Source organism: Rhinolophus sinicus, linkage group LG04 (assembly GCF_036562045.2).
Source record: "Rhinolophus sinicus isolate RSC01 linkage group LG04, ASM3656204v1, whole genome shotgun sequence".
Lineage (NCBI taxonomy): Eukaryota > Metazoa > Chordata > Mammalia > Chiroptera > Rhinolophidae > Rhinolophus > Rhinolophus sinicus.
The window spans coordinates 101,545,853-101,573,007 of record NC_133754.1 but is presented as its reverse complement, the minus strand read 5'-3'; the positions used below and the strand labels follow the sequence as shown (position 1 = coordinate 101,573,007).

Here is a 27,155-nt window from a genome sequence, read left to right as displayed (position 1 = left end):
GGAAAAATAAAACTAAAAAGAACAAAGAATAGCAAACAAAAAATAATATAGAAATCATAAAAGCAAGTATATAAAGCGTCATAATTACTGTGGACTAAAACCTCCTATCAAAATACAAAGACTCTGATATTAGTTATAATATAAAACACAGGCAAAGGTGTTTCTAGAAACACACCAAAACAATGTTACAAAGAAAGGTCGGAAATTAAGGGAAGGCAAACATATTAAGCAAATGCAAAGAAAGTAAAAGAACTCAGCATGAATGACAATATTAATGTTAATTAAATGTAATTCAAAGCCAAAAGCATTAATGAGGTCAAAAAGGAAAAATGTAATGGGGAAAAGTTAATCAGTGAACAAGTTGTGTATAAATCATAAACATTAATAGATAAACAAAATAACAGCCATAGATACAAAGCAAAAATCCCAGAAATACAAGGGGACATTGATGAAAACACTTTTCTTGTGGGATGTTTTGAATATTCTTTCAGCATTTGACAGTTCAAGTATATAATTAAGGCAAAGTTTTAGGGGATTTGAAAAATACAATAAACTATACATTTTTCTCTTCTTATGTTCATGTAATACACAAATCAATCATATGCTTGGCCTAAAAAAGGTTGTTAAATTGCTCAAAGCAGAGTTTGTTTCTTTGTTTTACTTTCAAAGAGGAAATCAATAATAAAAATATTTTTAAAAATTCTTTAATTATTAAAGAATTAAGAAATTCTCTTAATTAAGAAACCTCTTCCACATAATTCCTGGCTCAAAGAGGAAGTCAAAATTGAAATCACAATGTAAATACCGAAGAGAGACTAGGAAAAAACTTTATACCAAAATCTACTAGATATAGATAAAGCTATGTTGAAAGCTATGTTGAAAGCTATACCTTTAAATTATTTTATTGTTTAAAAAGAAAAAATTACACAGTCATGAATATCATGTTTGGAACAATTTGGATATTATTTTTTCTTGATTTTTGGTAAAACGCACAGGAGGCACTTCCACTGATTTTCAGATTTTCTTCATGTGGACCTTTTTCCTTTTTCATTCCGTCCCTTTGTCAACATCACAGTAAGAGCGAATAAAGCGATCAAGAATTTGTCTGTCTGAAAATTTGAAGAAAACAGGATGAAAAATTCCATTTAATTATTTAATTGCTAAATAGAGAAATTCTAGGAAGGAGGCAACTATCTGATAATAGTACTCTATGTACAAATTTGACGAGACCAAAACAATCAAAAGGTATTACGTCTAACAGCTAAAAAGGCACTTGATTAAAAACAGCGAACTTAACAGTTATAGCTTAATAGGGATCAGTGAGGCTTCAGGGAAACAGCATGGATTTTGGAATGAAACAGACGTAGGTTTCAGTTCTGCGCTCACAAGTCTTGGCAAGTCATCAGGCCTCCCCGTTTCTTCATTTCCTCATCTTTGAATATAGGCAGTAGTGCTCACCTTGCCCAAGTGTGGGAATGGATTAGGAAAGCTGGTCCGTAAAGACCTTTTTTTATTGAGCACACAGTAACACAGAGTGACCAACAAATAATACAAACTATTATTTCCAAAGTTCCATTGAAGCCATGGCTGCTTTTCTGCCCACAGATGTTGGTAGGCTTTGCTGTTTTTGAGTGATAACCGACCATGGCAAGGCCCTTCAACAGCCTGGCCTCCATTGCCTCGGCTGAAAAATGAAGGAATCTTGTCTGGTTCTGGCCGATTTCTCCTTGACACTTAAAGGAGGTCTCCTGTGAGCAGCCTTCCCTGACCCACCGTCAACCCACAGGGCTGAGATTACCCCTCACAGGCTAATGGACCCAAAGAGCACTTCAGTTACAGAGCTTATGGCTTCTGACTATGCTCTGCCTCCCAGCCCTGAGACACAGTTCCCTGAGAAGATCGAGTGAGCATTAAAGGTATTCGATCATGAAGCTGCTTGAGTGAATACATGCATTCTTACAACACTGAATTATACCCTAAGAAGAAATACCCTTTGAATAGTCATAGTCATGGGAGTTTTCATTGGAGGAAGGGATAGGGAGGAAATCACAGCTGAAAAATTCTGAAAAGCAGGTTTCAGATAATTTTATCTTTTTTGGGGGTGGAGGGAGGTAATAAGTGGGGAGATGAACATCTTTCCCATTACATAAGAGAGACCCAAAGGGTGGTCTGAATCACTCGAGGATTAAAACAATTTTGAAAACAGAATGGTCACTACAGACATCTATTTCAATTTCCTCAAATTATAAATACAGAAACTCAATAATTTATATAATTTATTAACCAACGTCACTCCAATAAATTTAATTTAAAAATGAAGCTCCAAGTGGGAAATACAGACTTCTGTTTCTGCCTTAGAATGAAGCAAGACATCTGCTGCTGGTATGTCTTTGGGACCCAACATTCAAGCACGTACACATACACCGGCACACATACAGGCACACACACAGATACACACATGCACGCACACACACAGAGACACACACACAGGCACAAACACACACACAGGCACACACAGGCAAACACATATGTACACACACAGGAACATGTGCGCACACATGTGCACACACTCACATACAGGCATGAACATGTATGCACAGATACATGCACGCTCACACACACACGGGCACACACACACACACACACACACACAAGCACACTCCCTTTTCAGTCGCCTTCAGCAGGGTTTCAGTCTTGTGTGGGGCAGGAGATTCAAGTATAAAAAAGGATTCCAGAGGAGCTCTTCTGACTATGGCTCAGGACAGGCCAAGGACAGGTTGGGGATGAGAGAGAGAGAGAGAGAGAGAGAGAGAGAGAGAGAGCAGACAGATTGCAGTGGGGGGGGTTACTGAGTAGATGGTGCAGTTCTGAGCTTAAGCGGGACCATGGGACACAGAACTAGGCAGTGATCTTCCCCGCAGCCTAGAGCACAGTAAGCTTTATTATGTTTGCTTTTTACTTCCTTCTTCAGCATTTTGCAGGTTTCATAGTGTACGTAATACATCAGCTTAGTCGTATGTGGATATACTTTATATAAATATATATGTCTGCACTGGGGCATGTGCTCAAAAGTGAGGCGTGATGGGGGTGTGATCACTAACACGGGGCAATGAGAGGCGGCTATTGGAAGAGGTCAGTTTCCTCTCCTCCAGCTCTGATTCTCTGAGTTGACACTTCACGCATGCTCAGACTGACCAGTGGCCTCTGAGATGCCCCCAAGCACGACTCCCATCACTAAGCCCCAACCTGGGGTAAGACCTTGTTACATGGAAGGAACCGACACAGTCCTGGGAATGGCACGTGCTCTCTTTGAGGATATGATACATGAAGATTCTTATGTACCCTAACAAGCCTGTCACGAAGAAGTGCCACTAACCAGGAAATAAAGATTACAGCGAATAAAACAAAACTATGCGATAGTACAAACAGCCACTGGAGAAATCCATTAACTGTGAGAAAAAGTCACCCTGGAACAATTCAACTTCAAGCAAGTGAGATCAGTAAAGAGTGAAAAGCTGAATTTCCTTTTTAGTAAATGGGGACTTAGTCACTGGGGTGTCTTTTAAGAAAGATTTGTCAGTGAGTTAAGGCTTTCACAAAAACTATGGATTTTTTGGAGGCAATCGTTTCCTTTTCGGGAACATTGAACTCCAGCGGCTGGAAGTTGGGACACTTGCTATTTGTCATACGGCAATGTGTCATGACCTGTGAACTCATTACCTGATAACTCAAGGCCTCGTCCTACCTTTGTAGGAAGCACTTTGTAGGTACTCTGTGACTTGAGCGGGCGTAAATGACTTCAAGATCGCTAAGAAATCCAGGTAGGCTGGTCCGTAATCGCTCTGGTACGTGGTCTGCTTCTTTGTGCATTCCTGACTCCTCAGGTGGCTGGACAGCACAGCAGGAACTAGGGGGCCACAAGGAAGGACAGACTGGGGGGCTGTCGCTGAGCAAAGGACGCCTGCCCTTGTTTGCCCTACCTGGTGTGCACTCAACACCCTAATGGTCTCGGGAAGGGAGGTGCTATGTGCGTGACTTGGGCTGTGCAGGGCACTGGGACTCAGCATTGGAGCAGAAGGGACTGGTCGCAATGGCCAGAAGGTTGAGTTTGACCACTGTTTCCAGAAAGGAAGTTGTCCCTTGGTCAGCATGTCAGGATGCGAGCCCTCGCCCTCTGTGTTATAAACAAATGCCTGCATACAAGCTGTTTCCTTTTCATGCCATCTCCTGGGCAGATGTGGACTGACACACTCAGCGGCCTCCCTCAGGGACCCAGGTGTCATAGGATAAGCAGATTGGCAGAAGGATGATAGCTATGGTTAACATCATTACACAGTCAGACTAATGTGGAGGCGTGAGGTTCCGGCAGAACCAAAACGCTTAGAGTTGATTCAGAATGTTGTTCATTTAACGTGGTCCTGACAGTTGGGGAATCATCATAAAAAAACAACAAAGACGACATGAGCACTTGTCCAATTTCCACAACTCGTCCAACCTTTGTGAACCTTAAGGACACCTTAAATACATTCAGTTCCAGGCATCTTCTTTAAAGGGACCATTGGCCAGATGGAGGGACCAGGCTGGTGAGGGGACTTGACAGTACACCCTGAGAAGCGTGTTTGTAGGGTCTAGAAATGCTTTAAGTGGAGAGGACTTAGAAGGCATGGGCTAAGGTTTTCGTAGAATAACAGATTTATACTGGTTAACCTCTGTGGGAAGAAGAGAAGCCATGCTACAACTTGAGCAAGGAAGATTCTAGCAATGAAGAACTTTCAAACAGTTGAACTATTTAAGAATGAAGGCACTGCCTTGGGGGTTGGCACCTCTCTGAAGAGTCTGAGCAAGGACAATATCACCCATTGTCAAGGATGGTATAGAGGTGACTCACACATGACATGAGGTCTAGACTAAGTAACTTCTTGGCTACCTCCTAACCCCAAGATGCTAAGCTTCTATTCTGTGATTTCCACCTAACGTACTACTGGATCCCAACTCCATGCCAGGAATAAATCGCTCCCTCAGACTGACACCCAGTTATCCTCTTAACCAATAGCTTGAAGGTGGCTGGGTCATGGAAGTTTTAAAAACTTTTCTGTTGAAAACAATAGGAATCTGGATCACAAAAATCTGGATCCAGAGGAATCTTGGACCAGGGAGACAGAATCTACGAAGGTGCTTTAAAAGCTATAGGTATACTTACCTAGACCTTGAGAAGCGATTGGTAAGCTTGAGTAGCACCCATATTTGAAACTAAAATCTTGAAGCTCAGGAATTTTAGCTGGCACTTGGTAATTCCGTCGAAATTCAGTGTCTGCAGGGTGCGGAAGTAACTCTTCCGGTTCCAGATCCATCTGAGACCTTTGCTTAGTCTTCTGAGCTGGGGGTAGAGACAGAAGGAAACAATTGCTCTTTGTAAGCTATTTCTGAATAGCATTATACTTTCATTCCATTTTGCTTCTGGCACTAGTTTCCAATTTATCACACAAAAACCAGCTCTTTTTGTATTTAGAGGTATGGTCAATGTACTGTTTATGGATATGTCAACCACAAAGTAATTTTCTGCTTTATCAGGCGTAGGAAGGATATGTTCGCATCATTAGGAGATTCTAAAGAATATATTGTATGTCAGTTAGGAGTGCTCCTTTGTTTTGCTCTGTGGACACAGAAGGCATTCCTCACTCCAAAAGGCCTGCCTCATCCCTGAGACCCGGTGGGGAGCAGAGAGAGAGATTTTAGAGAGGGCTGGGGTTGCCATGTAAGACCTAAGACGCCAGTTAAATTTGAATTTCAGGTCAACAATGAATAATTTTTTAGTGTGAGATTGCATAAGTATTCATTATTTATCTACTACGTATAGTTACTCAGATTTAACTGGGCACCCGTATTTTCATTTGCTGTGACTGGCAGCCCTAGGTGGGTCCAGTGCACATCACCCCCATTACCTGGAAAAGAACCACGCAACGCTTATCCCTTACTGACGGAGGGTTAGGCACCATCATCGTCATTAGTAGACAATAGCACTATTATTTCTTTGAAAAAACTCTGCTAAAAACAGTCATTAAATCTATAATCATTAAATATCTATTGAGCACTGACCGAACTCCAGCTCCCATAAGCACTACCAGATCACAGAAGAGAGAGTCACAAATCATCTCACTTAGAATGAGTTCACCCTTAATTCTTGCTACAAAGTATTGGTTCAGAGGCACATCATACAATCCCAACTTTATTCAGGATAAAGATGTTAGAGACATGGATTTCATGAGCAATATCCAAACAATGCCAATTACTACTGACACTAAACTCAATTCTTGCTCCTAATTAGTTTTTCAACAGGTCTTTTCAAAGTAAATTTAAATGTACATTGTATGTAAAACAATATGTGATGTCATCTGCTGGCATCCGAGAGTGTTTTATTATTGATTTTTTAAAAATGATCTCTGTCTAGATCAGCATGCTCTTAATTTAGATGACTCAGAAAGAGAGGACGTGGGTACTCGATGGCCTCATAATGAACCCATAAACTGCCCAAGGAGAAGACAAGGTTATAGAGAGGAGGAAAATCTAGGGCTCAAAATCAGGACACCCTTTAAGATAGTTTGGAAAATCATCTGGCATTGTTCCTAGTAAGCGCCGTCCTTCATTTGATGTTTGTAAATTACTAATAGCTTTATAGGAGCAATACTCAATGCATATGCCCATCCCTTTTCCTGAGTGCTCATACTCGAAAGTAAATGTGTTCAGTTTCTATATGTGTCCTATGCCAAGGTCAAAGACAATTAGGTCATTGTCTACCTTAAGCCAACCTCCAATGAGTGTGATTAGAAAGGTACATACAGGACAAACGCATATGGAATGTGATATCTTGCAACCATAACACTTGAAACTGTGGTTTTCACATGGAGATAATCCAACAGAATTACCTGGGATGGTTTTTCCAAATCACACCACAAGAACCTCATCCCTGACATTGAAAATCTCTAGAAGTGGGACCCGGCACTTATGTTGACAGAATAAGCTTCTCATCTGCTTACGAATCACTGACTCAGAGCTTTGAATAAGGAGCCCAGAGAGAGTGTGTTGAGCTCTGTTAAGGGAAAGGAAGGAAGACAGGAATTGCAGGGCTGACCCAGCAGAAGCCATGCTTTGACGAAGGGGCAACACGAGCAAAGGGTGTGTTCATGGAATGTAGTCTAGTTGGTGGGAGCGTGAGGTATGCAGAGCAGGGGGAGCAGCTGAGGGTGAAGCAGGAGAGGTAAGTTAGGAGCCAGTGTTGGGAAGCATCTGGAGGGGTTGGTCCATGTGGAGCAGGACAGACCAGCATAGAAGTAGAGCATCTGGAGATGAAGACCCAGAAAAGACATTAATAGGGGCCTAGACTTACAAAGAGTTTCTGTGAAGATAAAGATGAAATCATATTCTTCATTGATCCTTAGTATGTACCACAGTAATAGACCTCATTAAATATTTACTACATTAATGAGTGAACAAAAGAAAAGTATTAGAACATAACTGCTATGGATTAGCAATTAATCTGAACCACACTCTAGTGATCGTCTATGTGATATACGCTTAAAATAATACTTAGTTCTTCGTTGTTCCCAACTAATGCTTTTATTGTTTTTATAATATTAGTGAGTTCCTTCATCAGAGAGAAGATCCAGAAAGGGCCCCCACCGACACCTGAAGTCCCCACAGTTGTACTGAAGTTTGGACAGACTCCGAACTTACCTGGCCCAATGCGAACCACACCTCCCAGGTCCAAGGCCTGGACTCCTCCAGGGAGCCATCCCTGCACCTCAGGAGCTCAGGTCCCACTAATTTTTTCCTTCTTGATAACGGTGACATATACTACATATATGACATATACTTACAGCCCAAAGAGAGAAACTGGCCCATTGAAGATTAGGTATGGCAGCTGCTGAAAGGCCTAATCCAAAAGTAAATCTCAGCAAGGACAGCCAAAACCACTAGGACCCTTGGCACATAATCTATAGCCATGTGAGAACCAGCTCTGTTGTCTTTATCTGCTGTTCTAAATCACCCAAGCAGAGTCCTCCAAGCCTGAGTGAGAAAACAGGCACCTTTTAGTAGTTCTCACCCATTCGCCTTAACACAGTAATGAGGATACCTAGGTAACATATGGTCCCTGGGCTTCCAAAGCTTACAGCCTTAGAGAGACAGATACAAAAGAAGATAATTGCAATACAGTGTGATAAACGCTGCAGGAGAGGTTAAGAAAAGGATCTATAAAAACATAAGGGCGGGCTACTGATCCAAACCTGGGGGATCCGAGAAGACTCCCAGGAGAGGAGTGAAGCTTACATTTAGACTTAAATTATGGACAGACATGGGCTAAAAGAAGGAGGGGAGAGGCATTCCTAGGGAGGACACAGTGTGTGCCAAGGCGTGAGGCTGCCGGGGGCACAGTGAACCTGGCAGATGGTGGGCAGCCAGTCCCTTAGTGTGGGGGCTGGCAGGGGGAATGCTGGAGCAGAGGCCAGGGACCAGATTCTACAGCGCCCTGAGGACAATGGGAGTCCCTGGAGGGTTTTAGCTAGAAGGTGATGTCACTTTGCACATCTGGAAGCTCACTATGGCTGTTGTATGGACGGACAGTGGATCAGAGGAGACAAACCCAGAAAAGGGAGTTCGATTAGAGGTCATCCAAGGGGTGGCAGCCTGACCAAGGCAGTGGCTGTGGGAAGGGAGAGTAGCAGATGGCGTTAGGAGATTTAGGAGGGCCTCTTGACCGGTCTTGGGTGTTTACCTATGCATAGGGACATGCTAATTTGCACATGCTGAAACAACTGACTGGAACCTCAAAGACGTCTTTGAAGAATGCTGACAGTTCAAATGTTTTTCCATGCCCCTTAATGTGTGTCTGCAACATGAAGGTCTTTTGATCCCATACACTTCCTGACCAGGGATGTATTCAGCACAAAATTGAATGAAAGCAGGTAGGAGGGTGTTGTGAGATGCTGGACTGGAGAAAAGGGATTCAATGGGAGTCTGCTCAGTCCCTTCCCCTGCCCTGCTCTCAGAATGCCAACAGCCACGTGTTTACCTCTGAAAAAACTGATCTACAAATACTGGTATCTGGGGGTTTCCTAACACAAAGGGAGCTCACCACCTAAGTCAAGCACCGGCTAACATGCCCCATCTCCATGTAGTTTCCAATTAGATGTGAGTACCTCCCTTGAAATTGACTGTCAGTGGGGACTGAGGGGGTGGGTGAGGGAACTGCTGGTATTTCATTATGAGCCCGTAGAATACTGTATTTAAGTGTATGCATGCACTACTTTAATCAAAATTTTAATTTTTAAAAAGAAAACCAAGCTGTTAGGAATTGAAAACAGCCTGTTTGACTCTATCGCTTCATCTTCACCTGGCTATTGGTCCTTGTTCTAAAGGCCCAAGAAGCCTTTCCTGATCTCCGTTCCCATGTTCAGCTAGATGTCCTACTGTGTGCGTCCACAGCACCCTGTTTTTCACAACGTACACCTTTACACTTGATCACTTCTGTTGGTAAATTGCCTTTGCCATGTCTACACTGTGAGATCCTTGAGGAAAGAGACCATGTCTGTGCCACTCACCCCAGGGACTCCAGTGCCTAGCACGTTAGCAGGGGGAGGAGAGAAATGAACACGCTCACCTTTGGCTGTGTCCACAAAGTCTCTCCTAGTACAGGAAATGAACTGACTAGATGTGGCCTTCCTGACCTCATCCATCGAATCAGCAATTTTCGAAGGGAGGTAGCTCTTCACTGATGTTGAGTGACCTGGAGGCAGCGTCCAGTGGAAGAGGGCCTATCAATACAAACACAATTTTCAAGAAAATCCACAGGGGTTCACCTAATGGAATGAAGAATGAGTGGGCGTGCACGTGTGTGTGTGTGTGTGTGTGTGTGTGTGTACACATTCTTTAGAGTCCATTACATCCAGGCACCACCCTACAGATGCTGTGTATACAGGAGCCTGTCAACAGGAGCCACCAGTTTACCCAACTGTAACGCAGTTCTGTTTCACTTTGACTATTCCTGTTGATGAAAGAAAATGTGATTGTAAAGTCCAAGAGTTGTGCCTCCAACCAGCGTCTTCAGACCAGGCCAGAGGAAGAGAAGACCCATGAATTGTAGCTCTGGCCACATGTGTACACCTATCCTTCACCTCGGAGCCCCAAGCCCTCTCTCCTGTTTGCTTCCAAAGGGATCTGATGATTATAAAACTCGGAACCTCCGCCCCCTCTTTCCGTCTTCCTTCTCCCCTCTTGCTTCCTATTCTCCTGAGAAAATTGAAATCCTGAGCCCACCGTACAGCTGCCCAGCGGGGCCCCACTCCACCCAGTACACAGGGGTCCCTTGCCTTTATTCTCCTCCACACATCACCTGAACAATTCTCACCTCTTTCTTACAACTTCCGTTTCTGCCTTTCTGGGGTGGTTGCCATCAGTATCCAAGCTGCCTTTATTTCTCCTCTCTTAAAAACAAACAAACAGGGCCCGCCTGGTGGCTCAGGTGGTTGGAGCGCTGTGTTCCTAACGCTGAGGTCGCCCATTCGATTCCCACATGGGCCAGTGAGCTGCGCCCTCTACAGCTAACACTGAACAACAGCTCTTCCTGGAGCTGGGCTGCCGAGAGCCGCCGGAGGTTGGCTGCTGAGTGCTGCTAAGTGCTGCTGAGTGCTGCTGAGTGCTACTGAGTGCTGCTAAGTGCTGCTGCGGGCTACCGCGTGCGTTGAACCGGAGTGGGGGTAGTTACTAAGGTATTTCTCAGTTTGCCTTTACACTAAAATTTCTCAGAATAGTTAAGTATACTCACTCTCCCAAATTTGTCTTGTCAAGTCTCTTTTAATCTTCAGTTTCCCTCTCCATCCCCTTTTTCTCTTACAATTTCTCTAGGTGAATTTCATTTCAATTAAAAATCTTTTAAAATTGAGGGGGTAGGGAGAAATAGTTAGAAGCACATGTGAAAAGGTGGGCAAAAATAATCTTAGAAGAACCGAAACTGTAGATGGTGAAGGATCTTTGGGATATATTCAAACTCTCATTATGAATTATTGAGACAATATTAAATTCAACAGATATGTAGCTATTGTCTTACTTGACTGGGGCTCGCAGTTCCTCTTGGGGTTCTGGCTTTGATGAACTCTTTTTCAGAATATGATTTCCAGGTGTATTCATCATTGTACTGTGTCTGATTGAGGATAGGATCGCTCAGTGAATAGGTATATCCTAATCGTCTCATACTCTTTGGACTACAAGAAAAGATAGTGGAAATCTGAGTAAAGGATTAAATGCTAAGTCTCACAACAGTACACAGGTCAATAATTTTACTTGTTACATCTGTTGTTTTACTTGTTACATTAGCTAGCTTAAGACTTGATGCTAGAAATCATTTAATTTCCAGATTTCCCTGAAAAGAAACAATCCTGTACCTTAGGATGAATCTTCACAAAAATACAGGAGGTCAAAAATGAAATTTAAATAGGTAAAAATCTGAAATTCAGTAATTTTGAAATTCATTTTTTAAAGTATTTAAAGAGCTGTGTACTCTCCTGTATAAACAGTACTGTAGTGTAACCATATAGTTGGTGAAGAAAAGTTTCTCTCTATAAAACTATTTCAGTTAATAAAAGGAAGAAATATAAGAATTAGGATATCAGGGGTTTGCAAGTCCCTGAGGAAACGATGCATCTAGGCAGTGACTGGCAGTTTCCCTTCACAGCTCAGAGAGAGAGCTCACCAGGTGTATGTGGTCTGGCTGGACACACACACCACTGCCCATTAAACATTTTTGCCGACGTACCCAACCGAATCTGATGAAGCTTTTGGAATCTCAGGAAATACATGAAATGGGGAATATTTTGAACGACATGATGGGGATAAAATCAGAAAAATCCAGAACAACGATCTATTTCTTTAACAAAGATATTCTCAGAAAAAAAGGGGGGAACCTGTCGCTTAATTGACATAAGAAACGTAATAACCAAATGGAATCAATTTCAATCCAACTACTGTTTTTCTTAAATTATGAGACAATTGGAGAAAAGATTACTGATTGGCTATATTTGATATTAAGGATTGTTTTAGGTGAGATCATGGTATTGTTATGTATTTTAAGAGTCCTCATCTTTTAGAAATATATATAAAATATTTAGAATTGAAACAATATATAATGCCTGGAAATTGCTTCAACATTATCCAGTGGCAAGGCTGGGTGGAAGGTGTACATAAGTGTCCATGTGTTCTTGATTACTGAAGCTTGGTGCTAGCTGGAGATTCATTGTGTATATCTAAAATATTTCACGTTGACTTTTTTTAAAAAGAGGGCTGGGTTAGATTCAGGTTATGTCTGTAAGAAACCAACCATCTGGAAAGTGGATACATCTGGATGATGGACTATTCTACTTGTCATCCAGATGCATGGGGATCAAGTAGGACCACAGTCCTAAATCCAACGGAAGTGACCACAGGTACACAAAAAGTCTCCAAGGGAACAGCACACGTAGCTTTAAAGGGCTTGACTTTCAACTCTCCATTTCTGAGCCTACTCTTTCCTAACAGGTACCTGCCTGAGAGCAAACCTGTAGCTGCGGTCCTTTCTTTCCCATAGCACTTTCTCCCTTCCCCACGCTACCATGGGATCTTACTAAGGTGCATTACACCTCTTGCATCTCAGGGTGTAAGCCTCCAACCGTGAGAGGTGCTCAGTGGAGGGAGACTTTGGGCTACATTTCAGGGCAGCCCCCTTGTCATCCAAATCCAAGTGCTTGCCTAGGGCTCACCCTTTCCATCTAGGTCTCACTCGTATTTCCCAGAGGGTAGAGGGTGGCTCTATAACCAGGGTATTATGGCCTGGGCAGATTACTCTGAATTTAGCTACACTGTGGTGGCATGGTCGAGAGTAATCCCGGTGACACTTTTCCATCTCCTAACAATTATAACATGTTATCCCTCTTTAGGGAGAAGCCTCTGAGAGAAGGACAGAGAATACAGAATGTTTAAAATGACTCTTTCCCCCCACATATTTAAAGGTAAGCATTTTTTTCAGCTTTTTAAAAATCTCTGAAATATGTCCTTAGCTGGAAAGAAAACATCTATGAGTAGATGGAGCAGCACAGGACGGTGAGGCTGGTTCTTTGCAACGTAACTGGAATCTTTTCCGAAGCCGCCAAATTTTTAAAGATTCACCGGGTAAAACTGGTATGTAAACATATTGTGATGTTTCTCAGATTGTGTATTCATCATTCAACAAGGTATTTATATCTTGCTTTTTAACCCAATCTTATTATGAAATATTTATCCCAATACAGCCAGTCTTCCCTCTCTTTTATGTTGTAAAATATTAACAATACATGACAGTATATTGGGTTTGCCAGACCGATTAATTTTCACCATGCATAACTTTCTCCTTCATTAAATGCATAATAAATACTTGACTTGGTGTCTAAAGAAATCAATAAAATTGTTTCTGATTATTATATATTATTATTTAATTATTCCCAAAAGTCAAGCACCAAAGTTCTACACACGAGAACATATTTAACGAAGGAACATCATATTTTTCTTATCATATTCCTCTTAACAGATAATGAAAATATTTCGGTATACATTTCATTGCATTATTTTTATTACTTGAATATAATTAGTCATAATAGACCCGAATTTTTAAACACTTCCCCATCTGCTTTTAATTACCTTCTCTAAAATATGCGCTCAATTCCACAATTTATCAGTAGTTTTCATAATATTCCTCAAAACATACAATAACATTTATTTGAACTGGAACTGTAGTCAGGTTTTATTTTGATAGTAAGTAAACCTAATTTTGCTTGTTGGTTTGAAAACAAGGACTGATTTTAACAACCAGGTAAACATGGTATAAATTATATGTTAAATATTTAGCTCTGAGATTTTGATAAAAATGTTTAAAGCATGTGATGATAAAAGCTTTTTATGAAAAAAAAAAAAGATTACATTGGGAAACATTTATTGAAACTAATGCTCCCATTTTCTAAGTCCTTTTTGAGTATATAATATTAAACAAGTTTCTTCCAAGTGAGAAAGTAACGGATGTAATTTATAGCCATTTATTAAGACATACCTTTTTCGGTATGCTTCTCCGAAAATGAGACAGCAAATAACTCAATAACTGGATGACAAATCATCTAATTATTTGCTTTCAATAAAATTGAATAAGTACCCAACCAAGGTGTCAGCCAATCAATCATTAAAAATCACTTTGTGATTTTTGGCATATAACTCACAAAGAGTTCAGAGAACTGAATGAAAATGCTTCACTAAAACTCCTTTCATTCACTTCTACTTATTATGTGAACAAGGCTTCCCAATATTAGCATCTACAAACTTAAAAAAAAATTAAAAAGGAGCAGGAAAGTATTAATGCTGAATCCGGTCTCATTCTAAAAATAGTAACACTCAAAACTGGATTCATAAACTAATTTAAAACAATACAAACCCATTTATCTCATTAAGATGTAGTTGCAAAATGTTTACTTTTTGTAGTTAGTAATTATCAACATTTGTACTGTATTGATTGCTTTGAGCAATTGTGTACTAAAAATAATTGTGATAGCTCAATACTTAGGTCTCATAACATGCTTAAAAATTAATTTCAATTAATATACTAAAATAGTTGCCAAGAAGTATAATGGAGTAATCAATAAGTTGCTTTCAAACACAAAATATATTACAGGTAGGTAAAATTCTATGGAGGAAGTAGAGAGGGAATAAGGGTTCAAAAAGGAAAAGGAATAAAATAAAAATTATCTATTAAAGAAGAGCTTGTTTGTGTATTTTGAAAAAGGATCACAGCATGCATTAATTTGCTAAGGTGTTAAGATTACCCATTGGTTATAGTCAAAGAAATGACTGAACAGTTTTGTTTTTAAATGTCAATATTTAGGATGGGCTGGAAGTTTTATCTTTTGTAACTATTTAAATTTATGATGAAAATTTTTCTGTGAACTTAAATATGTGAATTTGAGGCCCACTGATTTAGACTTTCGATGGTACCCATTTGTTTTTGGCATTCATCTCACATTTCTTCTTCAGACAACTGTTACTGTCTGGGAAGCTGGTGGAATCATCACTGTCAGATGATAAATCTCCCACTTAAGGAACATAATGTGACTCAGAGGGCTAGCCAATAACTTAGAAGTCAGGGGTCTGGCACTCCTGCACTTGGGGAAGTCTGTCATATATTATGCTGGGGAAATGGCTGAAAAATGTCTGGGTAACGTCTTCGCACTCCTCACTGTCCTGGTGCTTTCATTCTGCCCTCAGAACAAGGACCAACCTTAAAAATGAACCACAGATGGCTTGTTACTTGCCAAAGGTACTGTGTTTCCCCGAAAAGGAGACCTAGCCAGACCATCCGCTCTAATGCATCCTTTGGAGCAAAAATTAATATAAGACCGGGTATTATATTATATTATGAAGACCGAGTCTTATATTATAGTAAAAGAAGATTGGGTCTTATATTAATTTTTGCTCCAAAAGACGCATTAGAGCTGATTGTCTGGCTAGGTCTTATTTTTGGGGAAACACGGTAGTAGAGGTAAGAGAGATTAGAGCAGAGAACAGAGGTTATAACCCATTTCTGCCTGACTCCACAGCCATGGTCTTGCCAATACTCCATCTGACTTCTCAATAACTTGAACTTTTAAGGTGAGAAGACCCTCTTTATTGGAAACAATTCAGAGGAGACACAGGCAAGGGCAAATTCTCCATGCTGATTTCCCACCGACCACTGATGGCATGAAACATGCGGGGCTTTCCTTACCCCACTCCCACTCACCCACCAATGAGCTTAGAGACAGACAGAAGTTCCCGCGACCCACACTTCAGGTGGAACTGGAGATGTTGCAAGCCAATGTTGCTTTAGGAAGCAAAAAGTAGAGCAGTGAAGATAAAGGTGAGGGGACTGTGGCCTATCTACCAGCTTCCAAGACTCGTAGTGTTGACAAAAGTGCTAACAACTGGTCATTCATCCGTTTACTCAACTGTCATTGCCCGCCTACTATGTATCTGGTAATGGATTCAATTCATACTCAATGTTCAGGCAGCACAATTCTATTAACCTATTTATTGGCTCTATCGTAAACCATGTTACACAGTAATGTGATGAAGAATCCACGGGTCTGTTTACTCAGTTTTCACACTGTTGGTGGTGAGGGGCACTCTCTCTGATGCTTGGAGAACAGTGCATGCAATAGGTCTGAGTGCATTTTTCATAAGCCTTCTCTGGTTACTCTATTTGTTTTGAATTCTGAATGTGAGGATACAAGTGAACAAATTCAAGTGTGTTTGTCAGTCTGACTCAAGTCAGACTTAACGTACCGAGTTAAAGCAGGCACTGCTCCCGTCTTAGGGGTGAATGCAGTCTTCACCGTGGTGGCATAGGAGTCCCACAGGGTATCACCTGCTCAAAGTACAATAAACAGTTTTAAGTGGGTCAAACTAGCATATCCTGATCAAATGTTGTTTTAATAATTAAAATGATTTTGCAGGAGAAAAGCATTTTCGATGGTAATTTTGAGTCTAACAGAATAAAGGTCAACTTGTGGCCTCTACTTAAGAGGGGAAGCTCAACTTAATTATCTGAGTTTCCTCTTAAATAAAACTAGGCATACTGTTTTTCCTGAGAATTCAATATGCTTTTTTAAGGAGTTCAAGCAATGTGTAAAAATATAAAGCAGAAAGTTTATTTGAAATTCAACCCTCTTAAGACACTCATTATTTCTGATTTAGTGAGTGATGTTTCATGTATGAAACATACTTGTAAACACACGAAATGACTGTGAACGAAGGGGCTCGGAGTTTACATGTCAGGTTTCATCCCGAATCCCTTCCCCTTGCTCCTTCCTCTCCCTGCTCGTCATCACCCTCCTGCCATCCCTCCTCCCAGGTAGCCCATGTTAACAGGTGTGCCTGCTTCTTTCCAGACTTTTATACCTGCTGATGTAATCACACCCAGATTTATATATATACATATAAATACATAGACATATGGGGTTTTACTTCTCACCATTTTGTTTTACAAAAATGGGCTCATATTACACAGTGTCCGTTTCTGCTCTCTGTCATTTAACAGTGTTGTACAGGAAGCACCCCCAACTCATCTGGGGTAGCTCTACTTCATTCTTTGTAATGACTGTGCAAGATTCTGCAGTATAGATGTTGTTTAAGGCTCTGAGAGTGGGTGAGGTGAAAAAGGGAGGGAGCAGAGATAGAAGAGATGAAGCCTGGGGCACATGGACAAGAGGATGGGGAGACAGGAGGAGCCAGGGAAGGAGCTGAGAAGAGGGTCAGTGAGAGAGGAAGACTGGGAGTGTGTGATGTCCTGAAAGCCAGAGGAAGGAAGTGTTTCCACTAGGAGGGAGGCCTTGCTTATGGCACCTGCTGCTGGCTGGGTCCAGGAAGATAAGGACTGGACAATAACCACAGGCAGCAACAGAATTTATCTGCCCCAACCCCCATTGTCATCAAAGCCCACCACATTTCTTGGGAGTACATATTTTAAATTTAATTCAGTCCTTCTCTAATTCGTCACATCTGGGCGGTTACCTGTTGCCTTTTACATTTCACTAGAACTTGAGTTGAAATGGGCCCTTTAATGTTGGAACAAACCACTGCCTGGGGTCCATCACCTCACCTGTAAAGCACTATAGCCACACGTCCTTGCCTGTGTTTGCTCCCATCCATGCATCCTAAATACAAGGTCTGCCAATTAAGTTCACGAACTCATTCTAGAAAAAGGCTACATGCCTCATTGCTGAATATCACTATGGTCATCTTCGAAGTACTCCCCTTGGGAAGCTATGCACTGACACCAGCGCCTAGTCCACCCTTCAAAGCAATTTTGGAACTCTTTTTCTGGAATGGCCATCAGTGCTGTCGTCGTATTACCCTTGATGTCCTGAATGTCATCAAAATGTCTTCCTTTCAATATTTCCTTTATCTTTGGGTAAAGAAAGAAGTCATTGGGGCCAGATCAGGTGAGTAGGGAGCGTGTTTCAATACAGTTATTTGTTTACTGGCTAAAAACTCCCTCACAGACAGTGCCGTGTGAGCTGGTGCATTGTCTTGATGCAAGAGCCATGAATTGTTGGCAAAAAGTTCAGGTCATTTTCGTCTAACTTTTTCACGCAGCCTTTTAGCACTTCCAGATAGTAAACTTGGTAAACTGTCCAGTTGGTACAAATTCATAATGAATAATCTCCTTGATATCAAAAAAGGTTAGCAACATCGTTTTGACTCTTGATTTGGACTGACGGAAATTTTTTGGTCATGGAGAATTGGCTGACTTCCATTTTGCCCTTTGACGCTTTGTTTCAGGTTCGTATTGGTACACCCATGTTTCATCACCAGTGAGAACACAGCCCAAAACATCATCTTGCCTCTCCAAAAGGTCTTGGCAAACTTCGATTCTCCTTTGGTTTTGTTCATTGGTGAACTCCTTTGGGACCATTTTTGCACACACCTTTCTCAGGCCAAGATTTTCAGTTAAGATTTTCCTAACTGTTACTCTATCGATGTTTATTTGCTCTGCTCCGCTGCTCACAGTCAGCCAACAATTTTAATGCAGAATTAGACAAATTTTTGCACTGCTTTCATCAGTTCTGCTCATTACTGGCCGCCCTGACCTCTCTTCATCAGTGATATGTACTCTCCCCTCAGAAAAACAATCCGTTTGTACACTGCCATTTTCTTCATGGCATTATTCCCATAAACTTGGACTAAAATGTTCCTGATTTCATGTCCACTCTTGCCAAGTTTAATAAGAAATGTAATGTTTGTTCATTGCTCTAATTCAAGCTCCGACATTCTTGTGACGGCACACAAAAACACACAACAACAATAATGAACGCCACTCAGCAAGACACTGCCACATGTGAGGCACTGATATACCAAGTTTATGAGACCTTACCGAGCTGTTTGCTCAGTGCTGCCAATGTAAGCACACGGGGGCAAGTTCACGAACTTAACTGTCAGACCTCGTACAATGGCTGTCAAGTATCTTTCTCGAATACATTTTCAATTTTCAAATATTCTTAAAATCTGTATGCCACTGCCGAGCACATGGAGCCCTGACCAAGCATTTAGCTTTTACCACCGTTGTACTTCTTATCATTCATCATCCGCCTTCTCCCAACCAGGGCTTGTGTTTAATGGAACAGGCCCTGGGTCGGCTCATCTGTTAGTATTTACCTGGTGTCCTCATGCTGGTCTTCACACCTGGCGGCTTCCCCAGTCTCACTAAATAAACCCTTAGCCCCACACGTCACACACCTCTGCTCACACAGACTCCTGATATCCACCCTCTGATCTCATTCTATGAGAAGTGACATTATCTTTTGAGACTCCTGGTTTAGTGGGCGTCACTTTATGCTTGAAAGCATTTTATTCCCACAGCAGAATTAAATGTCCTGAATTCAGAGAATTTCAAGCATGGACGAGTGAGTGGGAAGAAATTGTGAAGTGGTGCTGCTCTTCAAAGAAGCCATCATTTAACCTGATTGGAACCTCAGAAGGATGCCAACAGTCACCAGAGGCTGGACAAGGTAAGGACGATTGTCCCCCGGAGCCACCAGAGGGACTGTAGTCCACCAACTCCTTTGTTTGGGGCTTCCAGCCTCCAGAATGTGAGAGAATACATTTCTGTTGTTTTAAGCCACCAGTTTGTGGGAGTTTATGGCAGTCCTTAGAAGTAATATAACACTTAAGAGCCCAGCATATAGTAATACCGTGTTTCCCCCAAAATAAGACCTAGCCAGACCATCAGCTTTAATGCATCTTTTGGAGCAAAAATTGGTCTTATTTTACTGTAATATAACACTGGGCCTTTATAATATAATATAATATAATATAATATAATATAATATAATATAATACCGGGTTTTATGTTAATTTTTGCTCCAAAAGACTCATTAGAGCTGAGGGTCAGCTAGATCTTATTTTTGGGGAAATACGGTAGTTCAGTAGCAGTTAGCCCATAGCAGTCACCATGAGCCTCTTCCTGTTTGGGGACAAACCTGGGTAGTGACACATCAGGCCACCGCTTGGAGAGCGCCCCTTCTGGAAGGGACAGTGGAGTGGAGTAGCACAGCATGGCTAGGAGAGGCCCCACATGGGATGTGAAGAGGCAAACTTTGGAGAAGGGAAGGGGAAGGGAACTTTGGAGCAGAATCAATCAAACTGGGGTGTCAATGAAGCTGCCTCCCCTTCTACTCGGAGCAGCTGGGACCCTCCTAACTGAGGTCCCAAAGTCTGGGAGGAAAGGAGGGTGATTCTGGGCATGCTGAGTTTGAGGGCCTTCTGTGATTCCGGGTGGATCTGGTGGATAACACTTAAAGACCGGAGAGCCACTGGCACCTTTACGTAGACCTGAAGCCCTGTGACAGGGGTGGCCACTCACACAGAGAATAGAAACCCAGGAGGATAAATCCTGGCGATTCCACCATTTCCAGACAAAGAGGGGGAGAGGAGACCTGAATGAAACAGGATGACTGGAAAGAGCAGAGGAGTCCCAAAAGGTGTGTGTGTGGGGTGGGGCCTGGGGCAGACCCTCTCTCTGCCCTTTGCCCGGCTTTCTACATAGCTTTCATACTCATTAAGTATTTTCATTTTCTATCCTTAATTTACAAAGGGTCAATGGAATGGAAAACACATTTCCCTCATTCTTGTGGGACTACAGTTCTAGGGAATTTGCAGTGGAACCATCCCCTTTGCTCTGTAGCCACCGTGGAACCACAATTACCCAGCTAGAAGGCTGCAAGCGGTTATTACCGCCATGAGAAAGGCCAGGATGCAGCTGACTACGCAGTAATCAGGCCACTAGCATCACTGCCAGTGCCTCTCCCTCCACTGACACCAAAAGCTGAGTTAGTAAAGCTGCTGCATTTGCATGCAAAATTAGTACTTCAAGCACTACGCCTGTTAAATACAAAATCACTGAAAGAAAAATCAGCCAAGGTTAGAAGGGACAGCTGAAGGCTGATCCCAGCCTCTGCCACAGCCAGGTGTGGGGACACTGGATCCCCTCGGGACCCTGACCCTCCATTCTGCATTTCCTCAAGTTCTGAGCTGTTTCCCAGGGATCAGGACTCCTGCTGGGCCAGCTCGCTTCAGAGCTGCCCCACCTCTCTTCCCTTTGTCTTTGTTCTGTAAAGGCACTAGACCCTCCTTTTTCCTGTCCCCTCCCAGCCAAGCATTTCTTGGGAGTGTTTAAAAGCACCTGAGCGGTTTGCCAGCGTGTTGGCACAAAAGAATGGCGAGGGGCTGGAAAGGGGCAAGGTCACGAATGTGCTCTCATTCTCCCTAACCCCCAGCCTCGCCTTAAACCGAATTCCGCCATAAGGGAGAGGCAGACACCCTTAGGACCCAAGCCGACTTCGCTCTGGCGTACCCCATCTCCAGAAAAGCACCCTCCCGACCCTGATGGCTGGCAGGGACCAGTCTTACGTGGCTGCATCTCGTGGCCGCATTGAGAGGGGCACGTGCCCTCCAGCCCAGGCTGTGCCATTTTTGCCTCAACATGCAGTCAGGGCGCCTCGCCCCAGCTGGACTGGGTGCTGCGGGGGCGCCACTGCTTTGTGACGCGTCGCCATGGAGACGCAGGTCGGTTCTCGAGGCTTGGCCTAGCGAACTCGCGGGCGGCACAGGGGACTTAACCCGGCCTGCTGGGGTACCGACCAGGTGCGGAAAGCAAGAAGATGTGCTTCTAGTAACGTGGGCACCTTGCTTTCATGTATTTATGTAGTTTACAAGAAGCTTTCCTGGGCATTGTCTTGTGTATTTGGGGAGGGGAAGAAAAGGGGAGTTGATGGAAGGTTTTCCACTTCAAATTCTCATCTATTGGTAACTTTCAGCTTAAGCGAATGAGGGCAAAGTTGTCACTGATCTCTGCAGTAAGTAGTAAACAACCAAGCGGACAAAAGTCCCAAGTAATCTGATAGAACCAGGTTTCCCGAGATAGTTTCATGCTACCAGACTGGTCATCCCAGCCCAGGAACTAGGAGACAGCAGAAGGGTGTAAAGTGTACTCCAGCACAGGAGTGGGCAGGCATGTTTGTGACTCTTTTCCTTTTCACCAAGACAGTTCCGGCACCAACCATCGTGTTTTGTGATTGTAGATTTAATTGTTCTTCTGTTCCCACTAGAAAACTCTGTCTCTCACCTCCATGTATGCTAGTTTTACCAGAATCTGGAAGGTCCTTTGTCTTCATATTCTTGGCAACGACCTTGTAATTTGACACAATCTAGGTGCTTGGTAATACTGCATGCCTCTAGGTTAGGGCATAGCTATTACCCACTTAGAAAGAGAGGATGGCAAGTGGCTCACAGTAGAAACTTGCTGGCAGCATGTTTAGAAAGTAATTTTCAGCCATTCCTTATCCTTAAAGGGGTTATTTTAACATAAGACCTTAGGGGAGCAGTGAAGGGGAACAGAGGGAGGGTTCCCAAATGACACTAAGAAGTTTATCAAAGTAAGGATTCCACACGTTTATGCAAGTAATTTCTTTAAAATGAGGATCGGAACTAGAATTTTCTGAGATTTGAGTCTTATTCATGTAATGGAATGAATAGAGCACATTTTAGACTCAAATTTTACAGCAGTGAATGGCGGAACACTTTAGAAGGCAGACTTCTGTCGATGTTATTAAAGGAATGAGCCTAAATTAGGATTTTGTAACAGGCGTCTAAATTAAGAAAGTAACACTCAATAACAGATTACTGTCTGGAAATTGGAGAGCTAATTAGCATAGTATAATTTAAGAGAACTATATTTTTAAAATAGAGCAGTAAGTACATAGAATTTTAAAAGTGAAATCTTATTAATATCTTAGGTTTGTCTCCTGTTGGATAAGCTGTGAATGGCGGGGTTTACACTGAACCAAGAGTTCCTTGTACGTTCTGCCTGGGGGTCCTTGTGGTGAAGCAGAAACCTCTCTGAGCCCCCATTTCTTGATCTGTAAAGAAAAACGAGTGTCCTAGTACCCACCTTATCAGGCTGTAAAGATTAATAATTCTCCCGACAATTTATAAATTGTAAAGCCCTGAAAACCCAAGGTGTATTGCTCCTTTGTCATACTGCTATTCTCATCTTCATTCTTATCTTTCATTTCTCCTTCCAAGTGGATTTTTGGTTCAGGTCCATTTTATAGCAAACACTACAGGACAGGGCAGGAGGGTCCCTGCCTTTGAATTTGGGTTGCTCAAGGCAATCCCTTTCAATGACAAAGTAGAATTCTCTTCCTTTCTTCTTTCCCTCCACAAATACTGACTGCACTGGAACTGAGCCACATGACAATACTAGGGCATGATGCGAGCTTGGGCAGTTTGCCCCGGAGGAAGAAATGCTCCAGCTGAGTCCTCCAGGATGCCCGAGGCAGCCAGGGGATGGGAGAGGTGCCACAGGCTGCGTAAGGGTGCAGGTGGCATGGAAAAGCCCTCTCCTCCAGAGCCCGAGTGCTGTGGTATTGCCATAGTGTAGAGTTAGGGAGAAAGCTAGGAGACGCTGGAGCAGGAGGCCCAACAGGCATGGCTGAGAAGCTTGCACTTCCCCTGAGTGCAAGGAGAATTTACTGGAGTGGGTTAAGCAACAGAGTGAAGGGATCAGGGCAGAAGTCTTTTGGCCTCTTTTTCCAGGAGTAAGAGAAGGAAGGTTCCATAACTGCCAGAATAGGTTAATCATTCAGAAATGAAGACTTCTAGGTTACTAGTATTCCTGTTACAGAGGTAAGTTTGAATTGATCAAAAACAATTGAGAAGTTGTATTGAATGGGTTAAATGTTAATTGGTTGTTTCCAGTTTAAATGATCATAATAAATGTCTTTCTACACATGTATGTGCATGTACACACACAGGAACATGGTGTGAAGTAGGGTGGGCCTCGGAGGAGACGGCAAGTACAGAAGACTCACATTTTGGCTGTGAAGGAGAAGAAAGACTCTATCTGGGGGTGAGGGAGTGGGTCAGGTGAGAGTTATTACTTAAGACGAGAGAGGAGTCATCACGTTCATAGGCCGAGGGTCAGGAGCAGGGAGAGAGAACTTGATGCTCAGGAGAGCAGATGGGTCCCACAATCCTGATTCCATAAGTCAGGTGGGGCCTGAGAGCCCGCTTTCCTAACAGGATCCCCGGGCAATTGATAAAGTTTGAGATGGTCAGATGTAGAGCCTTGTCCAGGGACCAGCAGCCTGGGCTTCACCCGGGTGGGGGCAGTGGTAGGGGCACAGGCTCAGGCCCCACCCAGAGCTGGAGAACCAGCTCTGCAGCATCACGAGACCTCCAAGAGATTCCTTAGCTCATTCATGTAATTCAGGTAATGTGAGGCCAGGATGTCTCCTGAACGAGAGGGAGGACGGGAAAGAGTCGCTGGGAGAATTTGAAGAGAAAGCTGATAAAGGATGTGTGAAAGACTTGGCAGGTGGCTGCTTCCAAAAGCCCAGACGAGGTCACGGACCATCCACAGTGATACCCACGTGCTTTGGATATAAACGTTCTGAGTGAAGTTTCTCTGGCTTGGTTGTGACATTGCGAAAAGACTTTCTATTACTACATAGTATGCAATAATGCTTCTATTCAAATGTCTTCATGTGAAAAAACAGTGTCGCTTTTCTTCCTTTGTTTTAGCTGATTGATTAACATTTTCTCAATTTCTGTGATGGCCTCTGTGTTATTCAGGATTCTTTAGAGAAAAAGAACCAAAGGTGTGTGTGTGTGTGTGTGTGTGTGTGTGTGTGTGTGTGTGTGTAAAAAGAGAGATACACTGTAAGGCACTGACTCTCATAGCTGGGGGCCTGGCAAGTCCAAAATCCACAGGTTGGTCCCTGGAGGCTCAGGGCAGAGCTGATGTTGAAAGTTCAAGTGCAGAATTCACACTTGCTCAGGGGAGGTGGGTCTTCTGTTCTATTCAGGCCGTTAGCTGGTGGGAGAGGCCCACTTACATTGTGGAGGGTAATCTGATTTATTAAAAATCCACAAATTTAAATGTTAATCTCATCCCGAAACACCTCATAGTAACATCCAGAATAATGTTTGACCACTGTGGCCCAACCAAGTTAACACATGAAATTAACCATCACAGACTCAGATCTTCCCGGGGTCACATAATTCCTAGACGACCACTAAGAAGAGGTGTAGTTTAGTAAGTCCAAGAATCTTTGCTATCCTTTTACTTAAAAATCCAGAAAATTCTATAATATTCTCTGCTTTATTAGAGCAGTCAATTTAGTGGGGGGAAGTCTAAGCTCTGCTTCTAACTGGCCACTCACCAAACTTACTTACATACGAAATAAAGCCATAACTGCAAGTATAAAGTGTTGATTCTATCAAAACCTCATCAATCCTGTATAAATGGCACCTCCTTCCTGGGCCATCCTGTTCTCTTTCTTTATTTTTCTCATCTCCAGACTCCTCAGAAGGAAGCTGGTCAGGCCATCAAGGAACTACCAACGCCTGGCATTGTGAGTCCTTCTAAGTTTATTCAGGTGGTGACATCAAGTGTCAACACTCATTTTAAATCTGTCATACCAGCATTTATCCATCCACATGAATGTTCTCTTTCTCAAAGCAATACTTCATTCTAATGGCACTGCCATTGCTTAGGGCATTAAAACATTCTTTAGAAACTCCCTCTAGAAATGTATGCTTATCCTTTTGAATTTCTTAAGTAGGGGCATAACTTTGCTTTTTGGTGGTAGATGATTTGAAACAATAAAAAGACACTTGAGCTGATAATTAAGGCAGGCAGTCCAGTTGGGCAATATCCTTCAGCCAAAAATCAATCTATAACCCTGAGGTAATGAGAAGAAAACGCCCCCGTTCAGTAATGGTGGATTTGTGTTCTTGTTGGAATAAATCATTAGCCTCCAAGGTAAGACTTTCACTGCGAGCTTAGCTCAGTTGATTTGGATAAATCAACCCTTACAGATTTGTTTTACAACTAAAGTTTATAGTTGTACTTCATTAATTTTATCTCCAAAAGTGGGTCATAAGCATCGTAGATGTTTTCCTTCTTGAACTTCTCTCATAGCACTTACTTTATTGTTATTATTCGCTGTACACCTGTCTTGTCTTACAAGACTGGAAGCTCCTTGAATGCTCAGGCCATGTGTTAGGCACCTTTATATGCCAGCGTCCACCGCAGAGTACTGCACGTGGTAGACACTCCTATGTGTGGAATGAGCGAATGATGGAATGAATGAATTGAATGAATTGCTTAGGTCACTGTTGCCCTATAGATTTCTATTGATCTTAAACTGTTAAAATATCTGAATTAGGTCACATTTACACCCAGATTGAGGCCATTTTTACCCAGGAAGATCTGTCCCCACACATTTTTCACGAATTTTAAAGATCGCCCAATATCACTTCTGTGTGACATTTGCTGCCCTGTTTGCCCGAAAATAAGACCTAGCCAGACCATCAGCTCTAATGCATCTTTTGGAGCAAAAATTAATATAAGACCCGGTCTTATATTACATTATATAAGACCGGGTCTTATAGTAAAATAAGACCGTGTCTTATATTAAGTTTTGCTCCAAAAGACGCATTAGAGCTGATGGTCCGGCTAGGTCTTATTTTCTGGGAAACACCGTAATATATTAGCACAGTGTATAGGCAGTCAATAAAATTTTGCTGAGTGACTATTGAATGACTGAATGCATTTGGTGCACAATTGACTGAAAAAAAATGTTTAATGATAAAAGGAAATTTTCCAGGCCTTTAGACCATTTCTAGAGTGATTACTGATATGTTTTCTTAACTCAGCTACTTTCAAAAAATCTTGTCAACTTTTGTGAATAGGGTTTCTATTTCCTTTGGAAAGGATTTATTATTTGATATCCACCCAAGATTTGTTTGTGCTGGCATAAAACTTATTTTTTTGTTAATACTCATCATTTTGTACTGAATTGAATAACAACTGTTTATTTTCTTCTATTGGTAAGAAGCATTCTCTTCTCTGAAAGATCATATCAAATTTTGTTTCTTTTCTCCAAATACTGTATAGCCTGGCTCCTCAAAAGACTCTTCTTGAGAAAGTGGCTATGAAAAACCACAATTCTCATTGTAATGTAGTAAGTTCTGAGGCAAATACACAAAGCACAATGGAAAGATCACACCCA

General features: G+C 42.2%; 1 protein-coding gene across 1 annotated transcript; it reads right to left on the bottom strand.

The window, feature by feature from the left end:
* Positions 1–890: 890 nt before the first annotated feature.
* TEX26 (testis expressed 26) lies at positions 891–21,603 on the bottom strand. The gene is made up of 7 exons (XM_019718527.2): positions 21,487–21,603; positions 16,363–16,444; positions 11,102–11,255; positions 9,656–9,809; positions 5,201–5,377; positions 3,746–3,907; positions 891–1,109 (listed from the first exon to the last, which is right to left on the bottom strand). The coding sequence occupies exons 1-7, from the start codon at positions 21,545–21,547 to the stop codon at positions 1,048–1,050; spliced, it is 852 nt and encodes a 283-aa protein (XP_019574086.2). The 5' UTR covers positions 21,548–21,603; the 3' UTR covers positions 891–1,047.
* Positions 21,604–27,155: the final 5,552 nt, after the last annotated feature.